The sequence below is a fragment of the Diabrotica undecimpunctata genome, chromosome 8 (genome assembly GCF_040954645.1).
Source record: "Diabrotica undecimpunctata isolate CICGRU chromosome 8, icDiaUnde3, whole genome shotgun sequence".
Lineage (NCBI taxonomy): Eukaryota > Metazoa > Arthropoda > Insecta > Coleoptera > Chrysomelidae > Diabrotica > Diabrotica undecimpunctata.
In genome coordinates this window covers 108,283,520-108,307,701 of record NC_092810.1, presented here as the reverse complement: position 1 = coordinate 108,307,701, position 24,182 = coordinate 108,283,520, and the positions used below count along the sequence as shown (strand labels likewise).

The 24,182-nt window shown below is 33.8% G+C and overlaps 1 protein-coding gene across 4 annotated transcripts; it reads left to right on the top strand.

Annotated features, from left to right (window-relative positions):
* Window positions 1–4,078: 4,078 nt before the first annotated feature.
* On the top strand, window positions 4,079–20,032 carry LOC140447827 (uncharacterized). 4 transcript variants are annotated; one of them, XM_072540711.1, is made up of 4 exons: window positions 4,079–4,252; window positions 4,310–4,438; window positions 4,496–4,612; window positions 15,940–20,032. In XM_072540711.1, exons 1-4 carry the CDS (start codon window positions 4,141–4,143, stop codon window positions 17,235–17,237), a joined length of 1,656 nt encoding a protein of 551 aa, XP_072396812.1. In that variant the 5' UTR covers window positions 4,079–4,140; the 3' UTR covers window positions 17,238–20,032. The 4 variants fall into 4 exon arrangements, with proteins under 4 accessions (XP_072396812.1, XP_072396811.1, XP_072396810.1 ...); XM_072540710.1 differs by having other exon boundaries at window positions 4,079–4,261; window positions 4,313–4,438; XM_072540709.1 differs by having other exon boundaries at window positions 4,079–4,261.
* Window positions 20,033–24,182: the final 4,150 nt, after the last annotated feature.

Here is a 24,182-nt window from a genome sequence, read left to right as displayed (position 1 = left end):
ATACCAAAGTTCTCCTCCAGTTGCCATTATGAGAGAAGTTTTACATTTTTGCGCACAAATTGGGGCATTTCTTGTACAAGAAACTGCAGCGGACACAAATAAGAACTATACGCTTGTATGACACTATCCATTGTTTTGTTTAATCAGAAACCATATAAGAAATGATACAAGAAAATGCATAGTGTCATACGGCCTTCAACAAAGGACAATTGCCAAAAAAATTTTCTAATAATTAATTGCAATTAATATCAAACGAAACATCTTTAAAAGCTTTATCTTTTTGTATTTGAAGCATATAAAATATACATTGTAAGGACATGGCAACACTGCCAACGCATTATTTCTTTCTGTGAAAAACTTAATCGACAGCTAATTTGAGGCTATCTTCACTGGGACACCGGGACAATGTGAAAAAAACCAAGGTTAGTAGATGTTAAGTAGGTTGTCTCGTAACTATGTGGGCGAAGCGAGGAGAAGGCAGAATGCTTACGTCACTCATACGACAAAGTCAAATTTGACAGTTGATGGACAGTTGTCTGCACGTCTGAGTTTAAGTTCACGTTTGTTGTTGTCTTTATTCTATAGTATCATTAGTTCGTTTATTTGTTTAGTTTTTATTTTTAAGTATAGGTATAAGGACAATATTATTTATAGAGACTTATTATTTAGTTATTTGTGTACATAAACACTTGTGAAGTGTGTTTTCGTAGCCGTGATATCAAGATTTGTCATAACAATTATATGTAGTTTTGTAAGTTATAATAATGATATATTTTTTAGATGAGATAAGTATATATAGCTTGAAGATTTGTGCTTGAAGGACTAATAATTTTTTGTATTTTAATCTAATAATAAATTATTTATATTACCTATTGGTTTTTTTTTGCCTACCACTAGATATGATAAGAATGCTGCAAATTCCAGGAAAAACATAATAAGTAAGTTCCTACATATTTAGTATTTTTGCTTTTGAACTTTTTCTACTGTTTTTTTGGGTTTTTGTGCGAAATAAACTGTTATCTCCATTTAAAACACACAATATTATCACTATAATCAATTCTATTTTTTGTCATCAGACTATTGATTTTAGAAAAAAAAATTGATATAATTACTAATATAAGAACCACTTAACATCCCTATACCCAAGAAAATCCCAAAATATATTGCAAAACCTAAGTTTTTGAACCTTTTATTAGCATTGAAGCTTATGGCAATTTTAAAAGTGTCGTATGGGTGACGTATTCCCGCCTTTAAAAAGCGAGCATTTGATTGGTCTATAGTTACGAGACAACATACTTAATATCTACTAACCTTGGAAAAAAACGTACCTCTCTCTCTGTCATCTGTCACTGGTGGCGTCTGTTGTAGTTGTAGTATAGTATTTTTCATATAAAAATGCGTGTACGTCATTCAAGATTCACGACGTCAGAACCCCACAGCGTTGCTAAAACATCAGAATAGTTAGTAAGTGAGGAATTTTTAAAATGTCAACTATTTGTCAAACTATTATATAACAGTAAATACACTTGGTTTTAAGACTACTGCAACACACTAAAATCCATAAGAAAACATTTTAATACAAACTTATATATTCTAAATTATAAACTTACCTCTATTTAGAGCATTAATAATAAAAACGTCCCGCCATTATTTCTTGTTAAAAATAATCTATCTTATATATGAAAGCTTATCAGCTTTCTACAGACTATTTAGTTGTTTTGGCATAGCACAATCACAATACACAACAATAATTAATTTTTAGAGCTATTAATCTAAATTTAATATGTATTTATAAATACAATTTATTAATATATAATATATTAGATCAAATTGTGTAAGAAATCAAAACATAAACAAAATTCTTACTCTTAAAAAGCGGCAACACTTTAAACAATTATTTTCCCACACGCTAAACTGTCAAAAAATTTGAAGTATTCCTATATCAGTTGCGTACACTTTTTAATATATTTAATCAAAATTATTATTTTGTGGAATATTAGACTTAAAGAGTTATTGCATAAAATTTATATTATTAATAATAACAAATGTTTTTGGTTATTTAATCAATATAATTCTAAAATTTCCAATATAATGATGATTACATTTTTCTGACCATTATACGTATTATTGACGTTCTGGAAATTTTAAATATAAGTGGCGTCACTTTGTATAAATTGTGACGTGCACTCATTTTTATATGAAAAATACTATATAGCATTTATAAACGTCCACACCTTCACGTTGAGTGTACCCCTTAGCCACTAAACGAGCCTGATAACACACCTGATCATCACAATCAACTTTGGTTTTGAAAACCCACTTGCACTCAACCAAAGTTCCACTTTTTGGAGTATCGACCAACTCCCATGCCTCATTTTCTGCAAAAGATATGATCTCTTCATCCATGGCCCTCTTTCATCTGGCCGAGTCTGGTCTGGATAGAGCTTCTGACACACTGGATGGGATATCTTGCAGATCTACTTCCTGCTGCTTATGACATTGAAATGTCACATAGTCTTTGAAGACCTTAGGCTTCTTGGTTCTGTCGGATCGTCTTAATGTACCTACTTGGTATTTCTGGTGTGATCACTTTATCTGGAACATATTCTTCAATATCATTGCTTGGTGATCCTAAGAAATGAAAGTTTTTTAGCAGTTTTGGTTTTTCATTTATGTCCACATCTCTACTGGTAATTACACTCTTCTTAATGGGATCATAGAGCCTATGGCCCTTCACATTTTGACCATAACCAACCAAGAACATCTTTTCTGCCTTTTTGTCAAACTTCTGCCTTTTTTCTTTGGGTATATGAACCATTGCCTCACTACCAAAGATTCGAACATGACTCACATCTGGCTTTTTACTATAGAAGAGTTCATATGGTGTTCTACCTTCAAGACCTCTGACCACAGATCTGTTCCTTAAGTATGCAGCAGTATTGATGGCTTCAGCCCAAAACTGCTTAGGAAAATCTGCATCGAATAGTAAGCACCTCGCCTTCTCCACCAGGGTACGGTTCATTCTCTCCGAAGTACCATTCTGCTCTGGGATGTAAGGATTTGTTTTTTGATGTGTTATACCATTACTACTTAAAAAAGATTCAAAGTCAGCACTACAAAATTCTTCTCCGTTGTCAGACCTAAAACATTTGATTTTGTGCCCTTTTTGGTTCTCAACTAGCAATTTAACTTCCTTAAACTTATCTAGAGCTTCACTTTTATATTTTAAAAAATAAACAAAAACCATCTTACTCAAGTCATCTTCAAGAACCAAAAAATATCTAGATCCTCCGATGGACATCATCTCCATGGGACCACACAAATCATCATGCACAACCTCGAGCAATTCTGCAGCACTATTTCCACTACTCTTGAACCGAGTCTGCTTTCCCTCACAGCACACTTGACACAGATTTTGCAAACTTGCCCGCCCTTTATCAAGCCCTCAACTGCTCCGTCTCTCATTATACCCAAATCTCTAAAGTTGATGTGACCAAAACGTGTATGCCACAAATCACAACAGTTCTGAGCATACATAGAGAACGCCACTGGCTGAGACTTGACAAAATTAAGTCTATAAACTTGATTAATTAAATATACAAAAATCATTAATTGATATAAGGTTGAATGCTCGAATAAATGAACTTTGATCAAATAAAAGGTAGATATTAGCACAGTTTATTAATTAAATCTTGCCCAAGTACTTTCGTTTTCCTAGAGCACCTTCACAGGCCCAATGTTGGCCTATCCAACAATGACATTCTATGATCTATAATTTATATTATTAATAATAACAAATGTTTTTGGTTATTTAATCAATGTAATTCTAAAATTCCCAATATAATGATGATTACATGTTTCTGATTATTATACCATGTTGACGCCTATGAAAGATCGTGCAGTTTTGTATGGGTTTCGTATTATTAGCTGTGTTAGGAAAATTTTAACTCTAACTTTGACGTTCTGGAAATTTTAAATATAAGTGACGTCACTTTATATAAATTATGACGTACACGCATTGTTATCTGAAAAATACTATACACACAACACCTGACATCTGACAACAACCACAACCCTTCAGTTTACTGTTGTGTTTACGGAACTGTTTGTTTTTTGTTTTGTTTATTATTTTTGTTAGCTATGGAATCTAACATTGAAATTAAGGGAGAGTCAGTCGAATGTGACCAAAAACACACAAATAATCAGCTCTCCACATTAACTGAACTATGGGAGTTAAAGAAAAAACCAGAAGGTAAGACAAGTAATAATAATTGGTATTAAACAATGTAATATAATTCCTGTTTTTTAGTAGCTATGGCAGTAAAAGATGAAATTAAGCAACAGTTAGTTGAAGGTGTTCCACGATATATAGAAAGTCAGGTATTCACCTCCCTTGATCTGAGAGACTTAAAAAATGAACCAGAAGAGTATAGTTTAAGTAAGATAAGTAATAATAATTAATACTAAACACTTTGATGCAATACAAATTTTTAAGATAGGGCAGTAAAAGCTGAAATTAAGGAAGAGTTTGTGGACAATGATCAAAGATATATAGAGGGTCAGTTATCTACCTCTCTTGATCTTGTAGATTTGGAGAATGAAGATACCTCAGGTGAGATAAATAATAAAAACATATAGGGCGATCTTATTTTTATAGTTTTTACTATATTGCTATTTTATTATCTGAAAAACTGACTTTCTTTGTGTGGTTTAGAATAATGTTTTATATTTTCATTTGTTCCTTTTATCATTGACTGAAAAATACTAATTTACGATTATATTTACTGAATAATAATTGTACTTCAGTTAGGAATTAATGTAGTGTTGACATAGTCATGATAATATAACTAACAAATAAGATGCTCTTGTAGATAAATATTTGCCAAGGTTTGCATTAAGTAAGTTATTTGATACCTACTTTTTAAATCTTATTAAAGTTAAATGAGATTTTTATACATTATGTGATAGATTTATTCAATTGGTAAAATAATAGTAAACAACTTTTTTGTGTTGTATATTTTTACAAGAAAAGAATAATATAAAATGAAAAAAAAAACTTTAAAAACTAGATGAAACTAAGTATCAGGCTTAATTTAAAATAATTATCAGATGAATGGTATACAAAATTGTTTCAGATTAATTTTAATACATGATTTATATTATTTATATATTATAAATATTTATATATAAAAGCTGTATGCAAAATACAGATTTGGAAAATACAGATTGGTAATTATGCTAAATCTCCTTTACACTATTTAGAAAAATGGAAAAGCTATCAAAAACTATTTATGACAGTTCCTAATCTATGATAAGAAGAAGGTAATAGCTATCTGAAGCCAGAATTGTTGATACCCCTTTCTCAAGATAATGCTAATTTGATCAGTTCTTTTTCTATTATGACATCAATTTCTGCAATATCACAATTATACCTTATAAAATATAAATAAAACTATGTAAATACATTAAAGCAAAACAATTGATTCCTGCCTAGATTGCATATAAATATTTAAAATTAGTTTTATAATGTTGAATTGTCTGAAAAAATAGTGTATAGAAATATTTTGGAAATAATTTTTAAGAATTCAGAGTAAAGCAACATTTTCCAAAGTAGAACACTAGACACCAATTGCTATAACAGAAAGTGAGGTTACATGGGCCATAGAAATGGCAAAAAATTGAAAAGCACTTGGCCCAGATGAAGTGAGTGCTGAAACATTAAAGGCTTTGGGAGAAAATGGAATTAAAGCACTGTGTGGTCACTTTTTGACACTGGGATATTATCAACTGATTGGCTTAAATTGACATTTGTCACAATACCAAAGAAACATCATGCAAAGACATGCAGTGATTATCGGACCATGGGTCTTATGAGCCAAGTTTTGAAGCTCTTCCTGCAAGTAATACCTAACAGAATATAAATAATATTAGAGGAGAGAATTAGTAATACTCAATTCGGATTTAAGAGTGGCTTGGTGATGAGAGAAGCCTTCTTGTTCATTATCTAAAAGTACTGATACAGAGATACACGAGTCATAAATGTATATGTCTGTGCAATTGATTTTGAAAAGGCCTTTGACAAGGTCCGACAAAACAAAATGTATCTTGACAGAAATATCAATGACAGCTGGGATCCAACCATAGAAATTAAAAGCTGAATAGAACCAGAGGGAGCTACTTTTGTCAAAATGAGGAACATACTTTTCAGCCACGATCTTAGTATTGACCTTCGCGTTCAAATGACATATTGCTATATCTGTCTAGGTCGTTATACCTGGCAAATCAGAAAGAGATGCAGGGACTACTTTGCTTCAGTTTTCTCTGTCACACTGGGGGAACGGGCTGGTATGGCAATGATCAGTCTATCTTGTATTAGGTTTTTTTATATACCTATATTCCTTTTATAAACCTATAAGTTTTTTTCTGTTTATTTACGATTACAATCTGGTCATAAATGACCAATAAGCAATTTTAATGTATCCTAAATTACTGAAGTTGCTTGAAATCAAGAGTTTTCTACCAGAGTCGGCTACCATAAGTCCAAATAGGTTGTAAAGGTCTTCCCTTTTTTTCTTAACATGAACTTTCCAGAGTAGTTGTGTGTCTAATGGTATACCTAGGTATTTAGCCTTATTTGCATATGGTTCTTGGTTATTATTAATTGTAACTGGTATATTTTGTATCTTTTTGTTGTTAAAGTTAACATGTACAGATTTATTTTCGTTCAACCTAATTTTCCATTTTTTTTTTTGTTCAGGAATGTATTTTGTTAACTGCTCTTTGTAGTTTGTTTATTACCTTTTCGATAGTGTAATCTACCGCTAAAATGGCAGTATCGTCAGCAAAGGTGCCATTGGTATTATGTTAATACAGGTATATTGCACATTTATAGCAAATAAAGGACCGGGCCCAACACGCTACCTTGCGGAACTCCTGCTGTAATTTCTCTAATGTTTTAATAGGTGTTTTCTTGTTTAATTCTAAAGTATATTTCATAATATAAGCCCGTAAAATTTGCAAATATTGCTTGCGCATAAATATTTTTAGCTTATATATCAAAACTTTATGCCATACTTTATCGAAGGCTTGGGCAATATCAAGATATATAGTAGAACATACCTTCTTTTCTTGTAATCATTTTTCAATGATATTTATGATTCTATGCACTTGATCAATTGTCGCGTGCTTTTTTTTTGTTTCAATAATTGTTTTCATTCTTTTGAGTAGAAGAGTCTCGAATACCTTCGATATTACAGGAAGTAGTGATATTGGCCTGTACGAAGAAAATTCATTGAGAGGTTTTCTTGGTTTAGCAATCATTATGACTTCCGCTATTTTCCATAATTTGTGTACATACATTAACCTAAAGGCAGCATTAATAAGATTAGTAAGTTTCACAATAGCTTTGCGAGGTAGGTTTTTTATCACCTCACCAGTGATTAAATCATAGCCTGGAACTTTTTTTTCTTATATTTTCTTTTATTTCAGTCATTACTTTAGGAGATGTTTTATTGAGATGTATTACTTTATCTACTTGACCTGGTTCTTCCCAACTTTGCTCATCTTCTTGGCTTTCATTGGGTTTGAACGTGTTTTCAAGATATTTAGCAAATGTGTGTGTTTTTTCTTTATTACTCCTGGCCCAATTACTGTCCTCTAGTCTAATGAGTGGGGAGTGGATAATTGGTCTTAGTATTTTTTGTAGCTTTCCATAAAGAATAATCAGTTCTGTCATCATCCATGAAATTTTATAACTATGTATTGATTATTTCATTCTTTAGTTGTTGGATTTCTCTTTTGAGTTCTTGACTCGCATTCTTTAGTCTTGTTTTATCTTGAGGAAACCTAGTTTGTTGCAATATTCTTCTTAGTTTTCTTTTATCGGTTATTAATTTTCTTTTACCCTTTGGATAATTATTTCCCTTTACCCTAGGTTTCAGCACAGGAGTGTTTTCCCATGCTGCTTGCTGGATATTGTGCACAAACAGCTCAACTTCCTCATCTAGCTGCTCTGAGTTTTGTAGGGGTATTGCCAAGTTGATTTTTTCTTTAAGACATAGTTTGAAACTTTCCCAATCCGTTAGTTTATTATCCACAAGGAAACTAAGTTCCTGTATTTGGCTGTATCCCATATATTAAAAATTTTTTGAATAAAATCCTTTATAAAAAGGTATATAAAAAACCCAGTTGGGCTATGTTGAATTGACAAAACGTTTTCGGAATAAGTATTTCATCATCAGTGTCTAGTTAATACATGGATGTAGCCACTAAATATGTTGCTTTGATAAAGTTAGTTTAGATAAGGTTAGTTTATTAGTTAATGTTGGAATATTATCTTTTTTTATGATCGTATCCCTTGGTGCTAATACTATGGGTGGTCTGTATCTGTAGAGTAGGGAGGGCGAGTTAAGTTTCACAGCACTTAGGCCACAATTGACCCATTGTGCATCCTCCCAGGGAGCTGTCACCCTTAGCTCATTGTCCATCCTGCCAATTCTAGGAAGGTGGACAAGTCACCAGGAGACATCTCTCTTATGTGGGCAGGTGTGGGTCAGGACTCGCCGAACGCGTACTCTCGTATTAACGATAACTCTGGGCATTCACATAGGACATGCTCTACAGTTTCGTCTTCTCGTTCACACTTCCTACATAGAGGTGTGTCTGCTAGCCCCAGTGTATGGAGGTGTTTGCTTAGTTGACAATGACCAGTTAAAAAACCAACTGCCAAACGTAGGTTTTTCCTGGTCATTCCCAAGTACTTCTTAGATGTTGACTCTTCAAGGTTACTTAGTGTTACCCTGGCAAGTTTACATCCTTTCCCTTCTTCCCATCTTTTTACGGTTTGCGCATGGGAGTGACATTTGACAATTTCCGCAATTGTTGTAGTTGACCAACCAAAAAGATCCCCAGGTCCTAAGATTCTTAGGCCTGCCGCCTTCCTAGCTAATTGGTCAGCAATGCGGTTGCCTTTATTCCTATTGTGTCCTTTAACCCACCTCAGGATGATGGTATTACCATCTGAAGCTTGGGTTAGTGACTCTCCATTACTAAACCTGATGTGACACGTGGTCTATTCAAGGTTAGTAGCGCTTGTCTGCTATCTGTGCAGATGATTATAGTTTTACCTGCTATACCTTTTTGGGTTATCTCTTTTGCGGCTATGGACATACCAGTCAGTTCTGTCTGAACTACGCTGGCATTTTTGCCCATACCCCACTTTATTCTTAGGTTCAGTGATCTGGAGTATATCCCGCATCCTGAGCCTTCTTTCATTTTGGAGCCATCGGTGTATATGCAATAGGCATTTGCCACGTTTGTCTCCATATACTGTCCTGTTTCAATTTTGTAGGGTTTGTTAAAGACAAACTTTGGTTCAATTGAGTCGCAGCCTGCCTGTAGAAGTGGTAACGCATCCAACTCTTCTCGCCAGAAACGAGTTCTCAATTGTCCCATTCCTACATCAAGGTTTGCATCAGCTGAGCGCAGTCGCATCATTGTCACTAGCGCCACCTCTTTGACATATATATCTAGAGGCGTGATGCCAATGATCAACTCCATTGCAGCAGTTGGTGTTGTTTTCATGGCACCTGTTATATTTATGCAAGCCATACGCTGAATATGGTTTAGTTTGTTAATCGCTGTTGCCTGTAGCACTTTTGGTACCCAAGCAATAGCTCCGTAAGTTAGCATTGGCCTAATGACAGCGGTGTAGACCCAGGCGATCACCCTGGGCGTGAGGCCCCAGGTGCGTCCGACCGTTCGTCGACACTGCTCATAGGCAATTTCCACATTCCCAACTATCACCCAACAGCTCAACGTCAGGAATGTTCCCCTGGCCATAAGCGAATGGATATTCAGTATGCTCTCTAATAGAGCAATAAGCATAAATGTAGAAGACGTTTCTGTTAGAGGCATGGTTAAGAGGGGCTGTCCACAGGGAGGGGTGCTATCACCACTACTCTGGAACATAGTTCTAGATACCCTGGTTGACCAACTCAGCAGCAACGGTTTCTACACAATAGCCTATGCAGACGATATTGCTGTCCTGCAAAGCGGTAAGTTTGAGAACACACTATGTGAGAGATCACAAGTTGCTCTCCGACTAATAGAAACATGGTGCAAGGAACACTCACTATCTATAAATCCAAAGAAAACAGAGATGGTCCTCTTTACCAGGAAAAGAAGAATCACGGGCTTAATACCCCCAAGGATTCTAAACTACTATGGGTGAATGATCCGAGCTCATGTGCCAAACATTATCAATGTCTAGATCTTCTTCTTCTTTACGTGCCATCTCCGCGACAGAGGTTGTCAATCATTATGGCTATTCTGATCTTAGATGCTGCCGCTCTGAATAGTTCGATTGATGTGCATCCGTACCATTCCCTCAAGTTACGCAATCATGAGATTCTTCTTCTTCCTACACCTCTCTTGCCCTGGATTTTCCCTTGTATAATTAATTAAAGTAAGTTTTATCTTTCATTACGCATAACATGCCCCAGGTATTGCAGCTTTCGTGTCTTGATGGTTTCCAATATTTCCATTCTTTTGTTGACTCTTCTCATGACTTCGTTGTTTGTTACATGCTCGGTCCATAATATCTTCAGGATTCTTCTATACACCCACAGTTCAAATGCTTCCAACTTTTTAGTAGCCAACGCGTTAAGTGTCCATGCTTCTATCCCGTAAAGCCGAGTCGAGAAAATATAACACCTTGCCAACCTAACTCTTAAATTTAATTTCAGTTTTCTTGCACAAAGTACCTTTCTCATTTTATTGAAGTTTGTTCGTGCTTTCTCTATTCGAACTTTTATTTCTTTGGAGTAATCGTTTTTGTGATTAATTATTGTGCCAAGATAATTGTAGTTTTCAACTTGTTCTAAGGTTTTACCGTTAATTTTCAGACTTTCATCATTATTTTGGGTTTTTGATATCCTCATCAGTTTAGTTTTTTTGATGTTTATTGATAATCCATATTCTTCTCCATACTCAACTATCTTGTTCATTAGCTTTTGGAGGTCTTGGAGGTTGTCTGCTATTATGATAGTATTGTCCGCATATCTAATGTTGTTAATTGGTGTTCCATTGACCTTTATTCCTGCTGTTTCTCCCTCAAGAGCTCTTTTCATAATTTCTTCAGAGTATACATTAAATAGTAGTGGTGACAATACACACCCCTGTCGCATCCCTCTTTTAATTTCGAACTCTTCTGATGTGTGTTCATTAATGCATATGTGTGCCTGCTGTTTATAATATAGATATGTTACTATTTGAAGGTCATTGTATTGTAATTTTTTTGCTTTGAGAATGTCCATTAGCTCTTTGTGGCGGACTTTATCGAAAGCCTTGTTGTAATCTATAAAACAGACGTACATATCTTGGTTCACATTTAAGCATCTCTGGATGAGTACGTTGAATGCAAATAGAGCTTCACGAGTACCTACGCCTCGACGGAATTAAAATACGGTTTCTTTAATATCAATATCAAATATTTGGTAAATGCGTTTATGGATGATCTTTAAAAACATTTTAAGTGTGTGAGATATCAGGCTTATGGTGCGGTGGTCGGTGCATTCTCTAGCATTTTTCTTTTTTGGGAGACAAATAAATGTTGAGGCCAACCATTGATTGGGTATGTCACCCGACTGATAAATCTCATTCTTCTTCTTAACGTGCCCTATCAAGTCCCCTTGACGTTGGCGATTAACATGGCGAAACTGTCTCTGTCTTGAGCTATTCTAAAGAGTTGCTCAGCTTTCCTCATTCCTGTCCACTCCTTGATATTCTTCAACCAAGAGGCCTGCTTTCTACCAATTCCTCTGCGTCTCATAAATCTCATAGTCTCATAAATAAATCTCATTAAAGAGCTTTAAGAAAGAGGACACCCGTGTACTCATTTTCTATTATTTTAAGGATATCAATAGGCAGTTGATCTGGCCCCGGGCTTTTTCCGTCTTTGGTGTTCTTTAGTGCATACAATATTTCTTCCTTTGTAATTTCTATACTTGTTTCTCTGTCCTCGAAAGATATGTCTTGTAGGTTTCCTCTTTCGTCGTCGAAGAGCTCTTTCATATATTATTTCCATCGTTTTAACTTTTCGTCAGTCGTTATCATAGTATTTCCCCTCTTATTTAAAAGAGTTGTGTTGTGGTTTCTTTTTTGCAGCCCTGTCATTTCTTTAACCTTTTTATGTAGGTTGAATAGGTCGTATTTGTTCTGAAGATCTATCTCTTTACATTTTTTCTCATAGTAAGTTTGTTTTGCCTCTCTTATTATTTTTCTGATTTCATTGTTAATGATTTTGTAATTGTGACTGTCTTTGTTCTTGGCTTGTCTTTTTTGGTCCATCCTGCCGAGTATTTCGTCGGTCATCCAGTTGTCCTCTCTTTCTTATTGGTTCTTTTAACATCTCTTTGGGGTTTTCTAATACGTTTAAGCTTAAGCGTGACATTAGCGATTAGCGGGTTATAGTCTGATGTGACATCTGCTCCTGGATATGTTTTAACTGATTTAATGGTGTTACGATATCTCTCTTTAATCATTATATAATCGATTTGGTTTCTTACCACTTCTTTCGGTTTATCTGCTGGTGAGCGCCATGTATATAACCGTCTTATAGGTAATTTAAAGAACGTGTTTGTGATTATTAGACTTTGTTCTTGGCAGAATTGTATTAGACGATCTCCTCTATCGTTACGTTCCCCTAGTCCTTGATATCCTATTATTGTTCCAGCTCTTTCCTTGCCGACTTTTGCATTGAAATCGCCCATAACTACCGTGATTTCCCTTTTCTGGTAATTTTCAGTGCATCTTCAATTTATTGGTAGAATGTTTCTACTTCATCTTCTGTTGCATCCGTCGTTGGCGCATATACTTGGATCAAATGTCTAGGTAATTGACTGAAATATTTTTAATTACGAAGAACTCTATTAGGTCAGGAATTTTATTTCTATCGGTAGGCCAATAGGTTGGTCGGCCAGTAGATATTGATTCGCTCTTATGTTCATTGATAGCCAATAGAAGTTTCTTTCCTTTAGTGGTAGTTAGTCTAGAGCCCCCATGAGTATTCTTTGCATTAGGGTCTCCTACCATATATCTCTCTCCTAAAGTATTCAAGAACTCGTTATATTGTTCTTTTTTTAATAGAATGTCTAGACGGGCAGTTTTTAGTTCTTACACATACCGTAGTCGATTGTAGATGTGCAGTTTTATACTCTTCGTGATAAAATATATTATTTTTAATCACGATTGCACTACCTCCTTTGGCTGCATTATCAGGCTGTATCGTGTGGTACACTTTATATCCTTTAAATTGTATGTAAGATTGATTTGTAAAATGTGTCTTCAGATATGCGGCAGATGTCAATTTTCTCGATGTCGAGGAACGCCTGTAACTCTTGCTGATATTGTAGCAACCCATTGGCATTCCATTCCATGATTCTGATTTCACTAGCCATTTCTGATTTTGGGAATAGCATCCTTAGCGCTATGTTCCAGGCGAGTACCTCTTTCATTAAATTTTTTTAGTTCATCTAATATGAACTGTAGAGTTGAGTCTGATTTTTTCTCATTCTGGTTTTCCAATTGTAGATTTGCATTGTTGGTTTTTAATGCATCGCTAGATTTCTTATTTACAGTAGCTCTCCCTGTTTATTTTCAATCAGGAGAATTTTCTTTATTTTTAGTTACTCTTCTTTCTGGAGGATTTGGTAGGTTGACCTTTTTTATTTATATTTATTTTTTTTTATTTTTTTGCATCTCTTTTTTTTGTGCATTTACATCTCACAGTATTTCTAAGTATGCCCATATCCTTGGCATCTCTTACATTGTGGAACACATTTAGAGCTCTTAACTGGCTGGATATCCACTCTTAATCCCAAGATTTGCGTAATCCCATAAATCTTCTTAACATCTTCATCTTGCATAAAGGTTACTATGAACATGTCTAATGGCTGTTTTGTTTGCCATTTAAGTTGATTGACGGCATTTATCACTTTGTAGAACCTGTTTTGTGGATCAGCAACCATGTCTTTCTCTGAACAACAGTGATGTATTTTTTCACTATAACTTCAAATAGGCCGGTCCTGCTTATTTTCATATGAGTGTTATTGATAATTTTCCTTATTTAAAGCTTTTGTTAACTTTCTATATATTCACCATCTTGAACATTAATTTTGGTTACATCACTATTAACAGTTTTTGGAGTGAAGCAAATTTTCTTTAATTGAAGATAGTATAAGGTATCGTATTTTTTAATGCCTTCTACTGTGTTTGAAGTGACGCTACTTTTGTGATTTTTATTAACAAAAGATTTAAAGCAATGTCGTGTTATTTGATTGGGAAGAAAATATCATCCAAACTGAGAAATAAATCAAAAAGTGTTACTGGGACTCAGCTCCATCGATTACAACCATTAAATTATGGCTTGCTGAACTCAAACGAGGTGCCCGACAGCAATTATGCTGAGTGTTCCGGAAGGCCAAATGATGCAGTTATTCCCGAAAACATCGAAAAAAATTCTGAAAATTATTATGGAAAACCGCAAAGTAAGGTTGGAAGAGATAGCTGACACTTTATTATTACAAGTTATTAAGTATATTGTGACACATAAATGAACATCATTGTTTTACAAATGGGAGCCGCGTTTTCCCAGACCGTAGCAAAAACAACAGCAAATTGATGAATCTGGGCGTTATTTGGACATCTTTAATCGAAATAAGTCGGAGTTTTCGTGTCGGTATGTCACAATGGATGACACATGGATCCATCACTTCATTCCCGAATTAAATCGGCAGCCATCTGAATGGACAGCACCCGGAAAAAGTCCAAAGCGACCAAAGACTCAGCAAACCGCCGAAAAGGTTATGACCTTTGTATTTTGGGACCCACAAGGAATTATTTTCACTGACCATTTAAAACATGGAGAAATAATCAGCAACGACTACTATATACGTTTATTGGAGCGTTTGAAGACCGAAATAACAAAGTAAAGGCCTTAATTGTTCAAGAAAAAATTGTTGTTTCACCGAGACAATGCACCGTGTCACAATTCTATGAAAACGCTGGCAAAAATGCACGAATTGGCTTTTGAATTGCTTTCGCACCCATCGTGTAGTCCAGATCTGACCTCCAGCGATTACCATATTTTTCAATTGATCTAAAAAAATGCTCCGTGGAAAGAGATATCGCTCAGATGAGGAAGTAATCGCCGAAACTAAAGCCTATTTAAGCGAAAATCTAGAAACTAAAGCGAAATCGAAAAATTAGAAAGCGTTGGAATTATTGCATCGCCGCTAAAGGAGACCATTTGGATGAATAAAGAATAATTTTTGAAAAAAAAAAAAGTTTTACTTGTTAGGTCCGGGACTTGTTGAACGACGGGTTACTCCAAGAATTTTACTAAGGCAAAAAGTAATTCCACTCTGTCTTGTTGTAAGAACGTACTGCAGACAATTAAATGTTTCAGTAATGTGATGCCATCGTTTCTAAATAGAGGAGAAATTTTAAGTATTGAAATAATAATAACATGTAATAATAATTAATAAGAGATATTCTATATCTCAAGATGTTGCATCGCAAACTAATAAAGCTGTGGCATGGTGATCGTCGGTCTTTGACTACAAAGAAATAAGTTCCTGTTCAATGATAAAGTAATAACGACTTCCGATTTCTTTTGAATTACAATAAGATAATTGTGATCCATAAGTTAAACGACGCATTTGTTCTAAAAAGAAACTAATTTAAATATTTTAATTGGTGTTAATTGAAAGTCTATATTTTGTTATAGTTTAGTTGACCGTACTACCATCATTAATTTCATTTCAAATTGTGCAATATTTAGTGTACTTTAGTCAATACCTATTAAGCTGTCAAAATGTTCTCTTCTATTGCATTCAAACTTTTTGAAATTAAAAATATTTATTTTACTTTCTATTTTAGGCTTTCTTGAAGAGGACGTGCGTTTACCTATTGAAGAAAAAACAAAAAAATGTGATATTTGTTTTAAGCAGTTTTCTACAGCAAGTAAATTGAAAATACATTTGGTAGTGCACACTGAAGAAAAGCCTTACAAGTGTGAAATTTGTTTTAAGCAGTTTTCTAGAGCAAATAATTTGAAAGCACATTTGGTAATGCACACTGAAGAAAAGTCTTACAAATGTGAAATTTGTTTTAAACAATTTTACCACGCAGGTAATTTGAAAACACACTTGAGAGTGCACACTGGCGAAAAACCGTACAAGTGCGAAATTTGTTATAAGCAGTTTCCTTATAAAAGTTCTGTGCATAATCATATGAAAGTTCACACCGGAGAAAAGCCTTACAAGTGTGAAATTTGTTTTAATCAGTTCACTCATAAAAATAATTTGGAACGACATATAGAAGTTCACACTGGAGAGAAACATTACAAGTGTGAAATCTGTTTCAAGCAGTTTGCTCGAAAAGGTCATTTAACTGAACACATGAAAGTGCACACTGGAGAAAAACCTCATAAGTGTGAAATTTGTTTTAAGCAATTTTTTACAGCCAGTCAATTGAAAACACATTTGATAGTACACACTGACGAAAAGCTTTACAAGTGTGAAATCTGTTTCAAGCAGTTTGCTCGAAGAGGTCATTTAACTGAACACATAAAATTTCACACTGGAGAAAAACCTCATACGTGTGAAATTTGTTGTAAGCAATTTTCTACAGCAAGTACATTGAAAACGCATTTGCTAGTGCACACTGAAGAAAAGCCTTACACGTGTGAAACTTGTTTTAAACAGTTTTCTACAGCAAGTAATTTGAAAGCACATTTGGTAGTACACACTGAAGAAAAGCCTTATAAGTGTGAAATTTGTTTTAAACAGTTTAGGCAAGCAGGTAATTTGAAATCACATTCGAGAGTGCACACTGGCGAAAAACCTTACAAGTGCGAAATTTGTTTTAAGCCGTTTAGTCATTCGGGTGATTTAAAAACACATTTGACACAACACATTGGGGAAAAACCATATAAGTGCGAAATTTGTTTTAAGCCGTTTACTAAATCAATTCATTTAAAATTTCATATGAGAATGCACACTGGAGAAAAACCTTACAAGTGTGAAATTTGCTTAAAGCAGTTTGGTTATAAATATTCTTTAGATATACATACGAAAGTTCACACTGGAGAAAAACCTTTCACGTGTGACGTTTGTTTAAAGCAGTATTCTCAGAAATGTAATTTGAAAAAACATTTGAAAACCCATACTGGATAAAAACCATGCAAACTTGAAATTTGTTTCAAATTATTCTCTCAAGTGGTCATGCAAACTACTTCTTGAATAAGTACTGGGGTTGATTTTATTCTTAGAAATTGTATTTGTCCTTGATGAAAGGATGTGATCTAGCTTTAGGCTAAATTTCTGGATTTGTTTGATAAAAGAGTGCTGTGAAAATTAGTTATAACTAGACTTAGGCAAATATGCAATTTGCATATTTTGCATATAATGCATAAAAAATGCAAAAATGTCAAATTTTGCATATTTTTATAAAAGTGAGCATAAAGTGCATATAATTTGAAAATTTGGTGTTAACTATATATTTTTGTATTGAAACTTACAGATAGCATGAAAATGCCAATATTTAATTTTGTTTTATAATCACTTGGTATTCAAATTATTGGTATAGTAACTAATAAAAGACATCGGCTTATAGTTTTGTCACGTTTTGTCCTGGAATTAAGGGTTTGTGTTTGCCAGTTTATGTCTCTAGGTAAAAATTTTTATTTTAACGGTCAGTTTTAATTGGTTTCACTTTTGTTGTAAAATTGGAGGCGTAAACAACGTGTATTTCTAATTGTGAATAATTATTGTGCTTTGAAAATGCCGAAAATAGGCAATGTTTCAACTTGGATAAAACCTTACAAAGAGCAATTATGGATATGGATAAAGTTTATTGCTCATGTTGTGGCAAAACCGTAAGTACATACGTATTTTTTTTTATTTTATTTTAAAAATTTACACGGTGGTACAAATAAAGATTTTAAAATTGGAGATTATGTTTAAGAAAAGTGCCGATACAAGGCTAGTTCGCAATAAATCGATGTATTTTTTCTTTTTTCAAGCATTTTTTAAACTCCTTGGGATAAAAAATAGGATATCTATTTAAAATTCAAATCATTTATTAGTCTACTGAAAGGTCGCTAACATTTTTTTTTCTAACAATAGCATAGTTTACTTTAATTTTGCTAAAAACAAAAACATATCATATATTGAACTTAATTAATTAAGTGCTTTTAATTTATGCTCACAGTATTTTTTCTTTAAATGTAAACAGAAAAGACCAAGAACCTCTTGTAAATATTTGGGGGTTCTTCCTTCTTGCAGTCATTTCTTGATATTTTCTATATTTTTATATTACTACACGGATTTTTATTTGATTTAATTTAAATATTTTAATGGTTATGCAAAAACGGTTCATTTGTAGTTTATATCCACAATCTTAGATTTTAAAAATGGGTACAATTATTTCATCTGAAAAAAATTTCAAATTGATTAGCATGTCAGAACCGCGAAACATTTAGCTAAAAAAGTAAAAACCACATCCGGTGAAAAATATCAACCTTCAGTGTCCTTCAGTATCAGTGTCCAAGTGCTTTCAGTCAAGTTTCAAAAAACAAACCGAACAAGAAACTTTTAACGAAGACTTGTGTCGTGCACTAGTATCTTCTAATATACCGCTTTCAAAATTATCTAATGAAAACTTTAGTTCTTTTTTAAAAAAATATTGCAAACAAAACATTCCCAGTGAACGAACTCTAAAGAGAAATAATGTCAATTTGTTATACTCCTCAGTTATCCACAACATAAAAGCTAAAATAGGTAATATTTACTTTTACATATGTGTGGACGAGACCACTGACTCGTCAGGAAGATACATTGTGCACTTATTGATTGGTGTACTTAGCGATGAAACCTTTCCAAAAGCAAGTGGAAAAAACCAACGTTCTAACAATATCACGGTTTCTACAACAAGCATTAGCAAACTTTTTTCTTCCTGCTGCTGTACCTAATGATAAATTATTGCTTATTTTATCTGATGCCGCATTATATGGTGAAAGCAGGACAACATTTAAAAATATTTTATCCAAACTTAATACATGTCACTTCTTTAGCGCATGCAATAAACAGAGTTGCGGAGGAAGTAAGAAAAAAACTTCCACTAGTTAACAGTTTAATAGCAAAAGTCAAAAAGGTATTCCTGAAATCACCTGTAAGAATACAATGTTACAGAGATATGCTTCCTGCTGTTCCACTGGCACCGTAACCCATTTTAACACGTTGGGGAACATGGTTGGAAGCAGCTAATTTATATGCTGATCATTTTGTTGATTTTAAAAAAATAAATAATCTTTTAACGGATTATAGTTGCCAATCTTTATTGGAAGCTAAGCAAGCCCTCCAAAATAACATCCTTCAACAGCAACTGTCATTCATAAAATCAAATTATAGTTTTGCCCAGAAAACTCTAACTGTCTATAACTCAATTAGAATCCTCCAAATTATCATTGTTAGAGAGTACAGTTTTAATAAAAGAATTTGAGTCATTATGTCAAAACGTTAAAGCTACTATTGGAAAGGAAATTTTTCAAAAATTTAAAATAACCATGGAAAAAAATAGTGGTTACCAGGTTCTTTATGAAGTGGTTCAACTACTAGCTGGGACATTTTCCGAACCACTTAATTTAGAACCATCTATTAAAGTAAATTTGGAAAATGCCCCAGTTACATCAGTTGATGTCAAAACAAGTTTTTCTATTTACAAATGTATGTATTCAGATAGAAGCAATAAGTTTTTATTAGAAAATTTTGAACATCATTTGATAATATATTGTTACCACAATATGTTACTTACACAAATGTTATGTATTTATAATATTGTAAGTATTTTTGTAAATAAAAAAATATTGTAAATATTTTTTATTACATGCATATTTTCTAGATAAATATGCATATTTTGCATAAAATACTGCATATTTTTGCATACAATACTGCATATTTATGCGCATATTTCATACTTTTTTATTTGCATATTTGCCTAAGTCTAGTTATAACTCAGATAATTGTATTGGAAAAACAATAAATTAATTAAATATTAAACGTATTTTATTATATTGCTCAAAACTTATATACTAAAACCTGTGAATTATTAAAATACTCTACAAATCAAAAAGTTACTTATCTCTGCCTTTACACAGCACATTGTGTTTGTCTTTTACCACATCCCAATCGCCATTTCTTCTTGCCACATGCAGTGTGGAAACTACTTATGGAATAAAATTGTTTGTGTCATTATTATGGAAAATAATAAAAAACTCTGGGACACGTTAACTTTTAAATTTAAATATGCGCTTTTTAAACATAGGGGTGAGGGGGGTTAGTGTGGACATGGGGTTAGTGTGGACATAGTTAATTATTTAAAAACTCGCATTTAAATCTGCCGCCCAGTCTGTTCAGGAAGTGACTATTAACGCCACCGAACACCACGTAAAAGTTGGTTGAAATATTTTCTATAATATGGCCGCCAGTGACAGAAAGTGATTTTGTGTGTTGTATCCATTTATTTCACACGGTAAGTAAAATTATACTAAAATTGAAGTTATTGAACTAATTGTATACCTAAGTTAGTGTATGGCTTCTGGAATATTTAATTACTAAATTTGATATGGAATGAGATAAAATTATCATTTTTCGAAACGCCATTCCATTGTTACTGTCAAACATGGCGTTCGGGGTTAGTGTGGACAAATCATCAGCTGTCCACACTAACCCCACAAATGATTATATTTCCAAAAATCATGTGATAAAAATCGCTTTTTTGTTTCAGATGAGGACTTACAGTAGAAAAACGGCGAGAGCTGATATTGATGAAAAAGTTGTAGAGCGTGCAATAAAGGATATCCTAAGAAAAAAAGGAAGCTTGAGAAATATTGCAGAGAAATATGAATTGAAAAAAAGTATGCTTCACAAAAGAGTCATTTTGGCTAAGAGGAACCTTCAAGATGCTAATATACCCTCTGGTGATGATTCAGGTAACGAAGATGAGTTAGAAATTGTTAGCTTGAATGTTTCTGGCGTCAATAAATTTCGAGGTCGCCAAATATTTTCTGATGAACAAGAACAACACATTGTCAATTATCTTAAGAAGGCGTCTCGATTACATTATGGCTTGACTTACAAGCAGGCTTGTACCCTAGCTTTTGAGTATGGTAGTGCTCTACAAATAGAAATTCCTTCGAATTGGACTAAAAATAAGATAGCAGGAAAGGACTGGATATATTCATTTATGAAACGACATGGAGATTTATCTTTTAGAAAACCTGAAAATACAAGCATAGCACGAGATGCAGCCTTTAACAAATCCAACGTGGATTTATTTTTTGATAATTACACTGGAGTTTTAGATAAATTTAAAGGAAGGCCAGAAAGGATAATAAATTTAGATGAGACAGGTATACCCACGGTCTTACCACCACCCAAACGTATAGCTGAAAAGGGAAAAAAACAAATAGGAGCTGTGGCCTCTCAAGAACGCGGTGAAAATGTTACAATGTGCGGAATTATAACAGCCACTGGACAAGCAATACCTCCAGTTTTCATATTCCCCAGGAAGAATATGAAAGACCGGTTCTTAGATGGTGCACCAATAGGGAGCATTGGTCTGGCTCATCAGTCTGGCTATATGACTGCGGAATTATTTTTAGAAGTACTAAAGCACATAAAAATGCACTTAAGTGCTTCTAAAGAAAACCCTCTACTGATATTAATGGATAATCATTCAAGTCATATAAGTTTGGAAGCTATAAACTTAGCTAGAGAATCTGGAATTACTCTTTTATCGTTTCCGCCACATTGTAGCCACAAACTACAGCCGCTAGATGTTGCAGTATATGGTTCTTATAAAGCTGCATTACGGGTTGCAATGGGAGACTGGCTTCAAAATCATCCAGGCAGACCTATACAAATATATGATGTTGCTCAACTGTGTGGTATTGCTTTTCCTGTGGCATTTACAATGAAGAATATAACATCTGGATTCAGATCTGCTGGTTTATGGCCAATAAATCGTCTTGTATTCACCGATGAGGATTATGAAGCTGCCGAAACAACAGATAGGAATCAAGAACCACCAACAGCAATGAACCCAAGAAATCCTGAAGATCCTGAGCGAATATTAGAAGTTGCTTCAATCTCCACAAGACTGCTACCTGTAGCTCCCATTACGCTTTCACCATCAGTAGCAACTACATCAACAGCTGTAATTACTCCTGAGAGCTGCCGCCCTTTTCTAAAAGCAGATCGCTCATCAAACTCCAAAGCAAGAAAAAATAAAAAGTCGACTATTTACACGAGCACACCAGTGAAAGATCAGTTGGAAGCTGAAAAAGAGGCTAAAGATTTGAAGGAAAGACGTGCGCAAGAAAGAGCTGAAATGCGAGAAAAGAATAGAGTGAAGAAATCTCTTTCCTATGAACCAAAAAGGAGTAGGAAAGAATCTTCCTCTTCCAATTCTTCTACAGAAGTAATACTTGAATCAGAGGATGAAGGCTGGATGGAAGATAATGGTCACGACAACGATATTTTTATGGACAAACAAATGGAGAAAAATGATTTCGTACTTGTAAAATTTATGGGAAAAAATCGGTAACACACTATGTTGGCCAAATCGTAGATATTCGAGATGTGGAGGTACAAATTAATTTTTTAAGGAAAAAAGTGAATAATTTCGTATTTCCCGAAGTTGAAGATGTCTCAGTTGTCGACAAGAACGATATTGTCGGAATTTTGGAGCACCCAGTAGACACTGGCACGAAAAGGCAAGGAAGATTATTTTCATTTAATATTAATTTCAGTTCTTATAATGTATCGTAGTTTCTTTTTGTTAACATAAAGTTTTTAGTATTCCTGTATATGTTTTACTATGCGTCCACTATAACCCCATACTCTGTCCACTTTAACCCCACCACGGGGTCATTGTGGACAAATTATTGATTCCGATTTGAATCAAAATATTTGTTCTATTAAGAAAGATACAAATAAAATATTCACATCGAAAGTTGAGTTGATGTTTACAGTAAATATGTGAGGTAAGTTCAGCAATAAGAATCTTATACATATTTTTTAATTTGCTAATAAGTAAAAATGGTCCACAGTAACCCCCTTCTCCCCTAAATTTAAATGTACAGGGTGATCCATGCAAGTCTGGCATAATCCTTATTTTTAATGAAACAACCTGTATATTTTTATGTTTTTAAAAGATTCTTAACAACCTGATTTCAACGAACTATATCATGTAGGGCCTATAATGATTAATACAAGGTGAAATTTTGAAATTAATAATTTATCACGTGTTATGGTATTATTTTAAATTAGCTAAATACAGGCAATACACTTCTACTATAAGTGTCAGTATATTGGGGAAAATTTCTGTTTAGTAACCGTGTTAACATCTTTTGTTATGAATAGGTAAACACTGTCTATAGATAGTCTGCTAATTAAACTAAATCGGTAAATAATGCGGATTGTTATCAATCAGTTGTTGGTGTGTTGACATTTTACATTAAAATAATAAATTTCTAATTAAAAGCTAATTTCGTGCAGAAATAAAAATGAAATATTTAACTGAGACACACCGAATTGAGATTTTAATGTTGATCGGTTACAGGGAGAATTGTAGAAGTCAAGTTGAAGTAGCAAACTTATTTAATCAGAGGTATCCTGAGTTGCCTAATATTGTGCAAGGTACTGTGTCTAAAATTTATGCACAATTCAGAGAACTTGGACATGTCAAACCATTAAAAAGAACACCGAACCTCATTGAAGATGAGGTGAAAGTGGATATTTTGTTAAGTGTCGCAAAGAATCCAACGTCAAGTTCACGTCAAATTGTACGTCACAATAATGTGAGTCACACAACTGTCCTAAGGTGTCTCCATGAAGAAAAACTTCGTCCATATAAATTGAATTTTGTGCAGGAGCTAACAGAAGACGATTCAGATCGTAGAATGGATTTCTGCGAAAGAATGATGGATAAAATTAACACAAATGAAATAGCTCTTGGCACAATTCTTTTTTCTGATGAATCAAAATTGACATTGAACAGAGAGATAAACCGACAAAACTGTAGATATTGGTCAGCGAAGAATCCTCATTTAATGCGTG

Excerpts from the sequence above, each read along its gene's own strand:
- LOC140447827 (XM_072540709.1), top strand. The coding sequence starts at position 4,141 with ATGGAATCTAACATTGAAATTAAGGGAGAGTCAGTCGAATGTGACCAA. Across the intron at positions 4,262-4,309 it reads AAAACCAGAAGGTAAGACAA|TAGCTATGGCAGTAAAAGAT; the intron begins GTAATAATAATT and ends CCTGTTTTTTAG. Across the intron at positions 4,439-4,495 it reads ACCAGAAGAGTATAGTTTAA|ATAGGGCAGTAAAAGCTGAA; the intron begins GTAAGATAAGTA and ends CAAATTTTTAAG.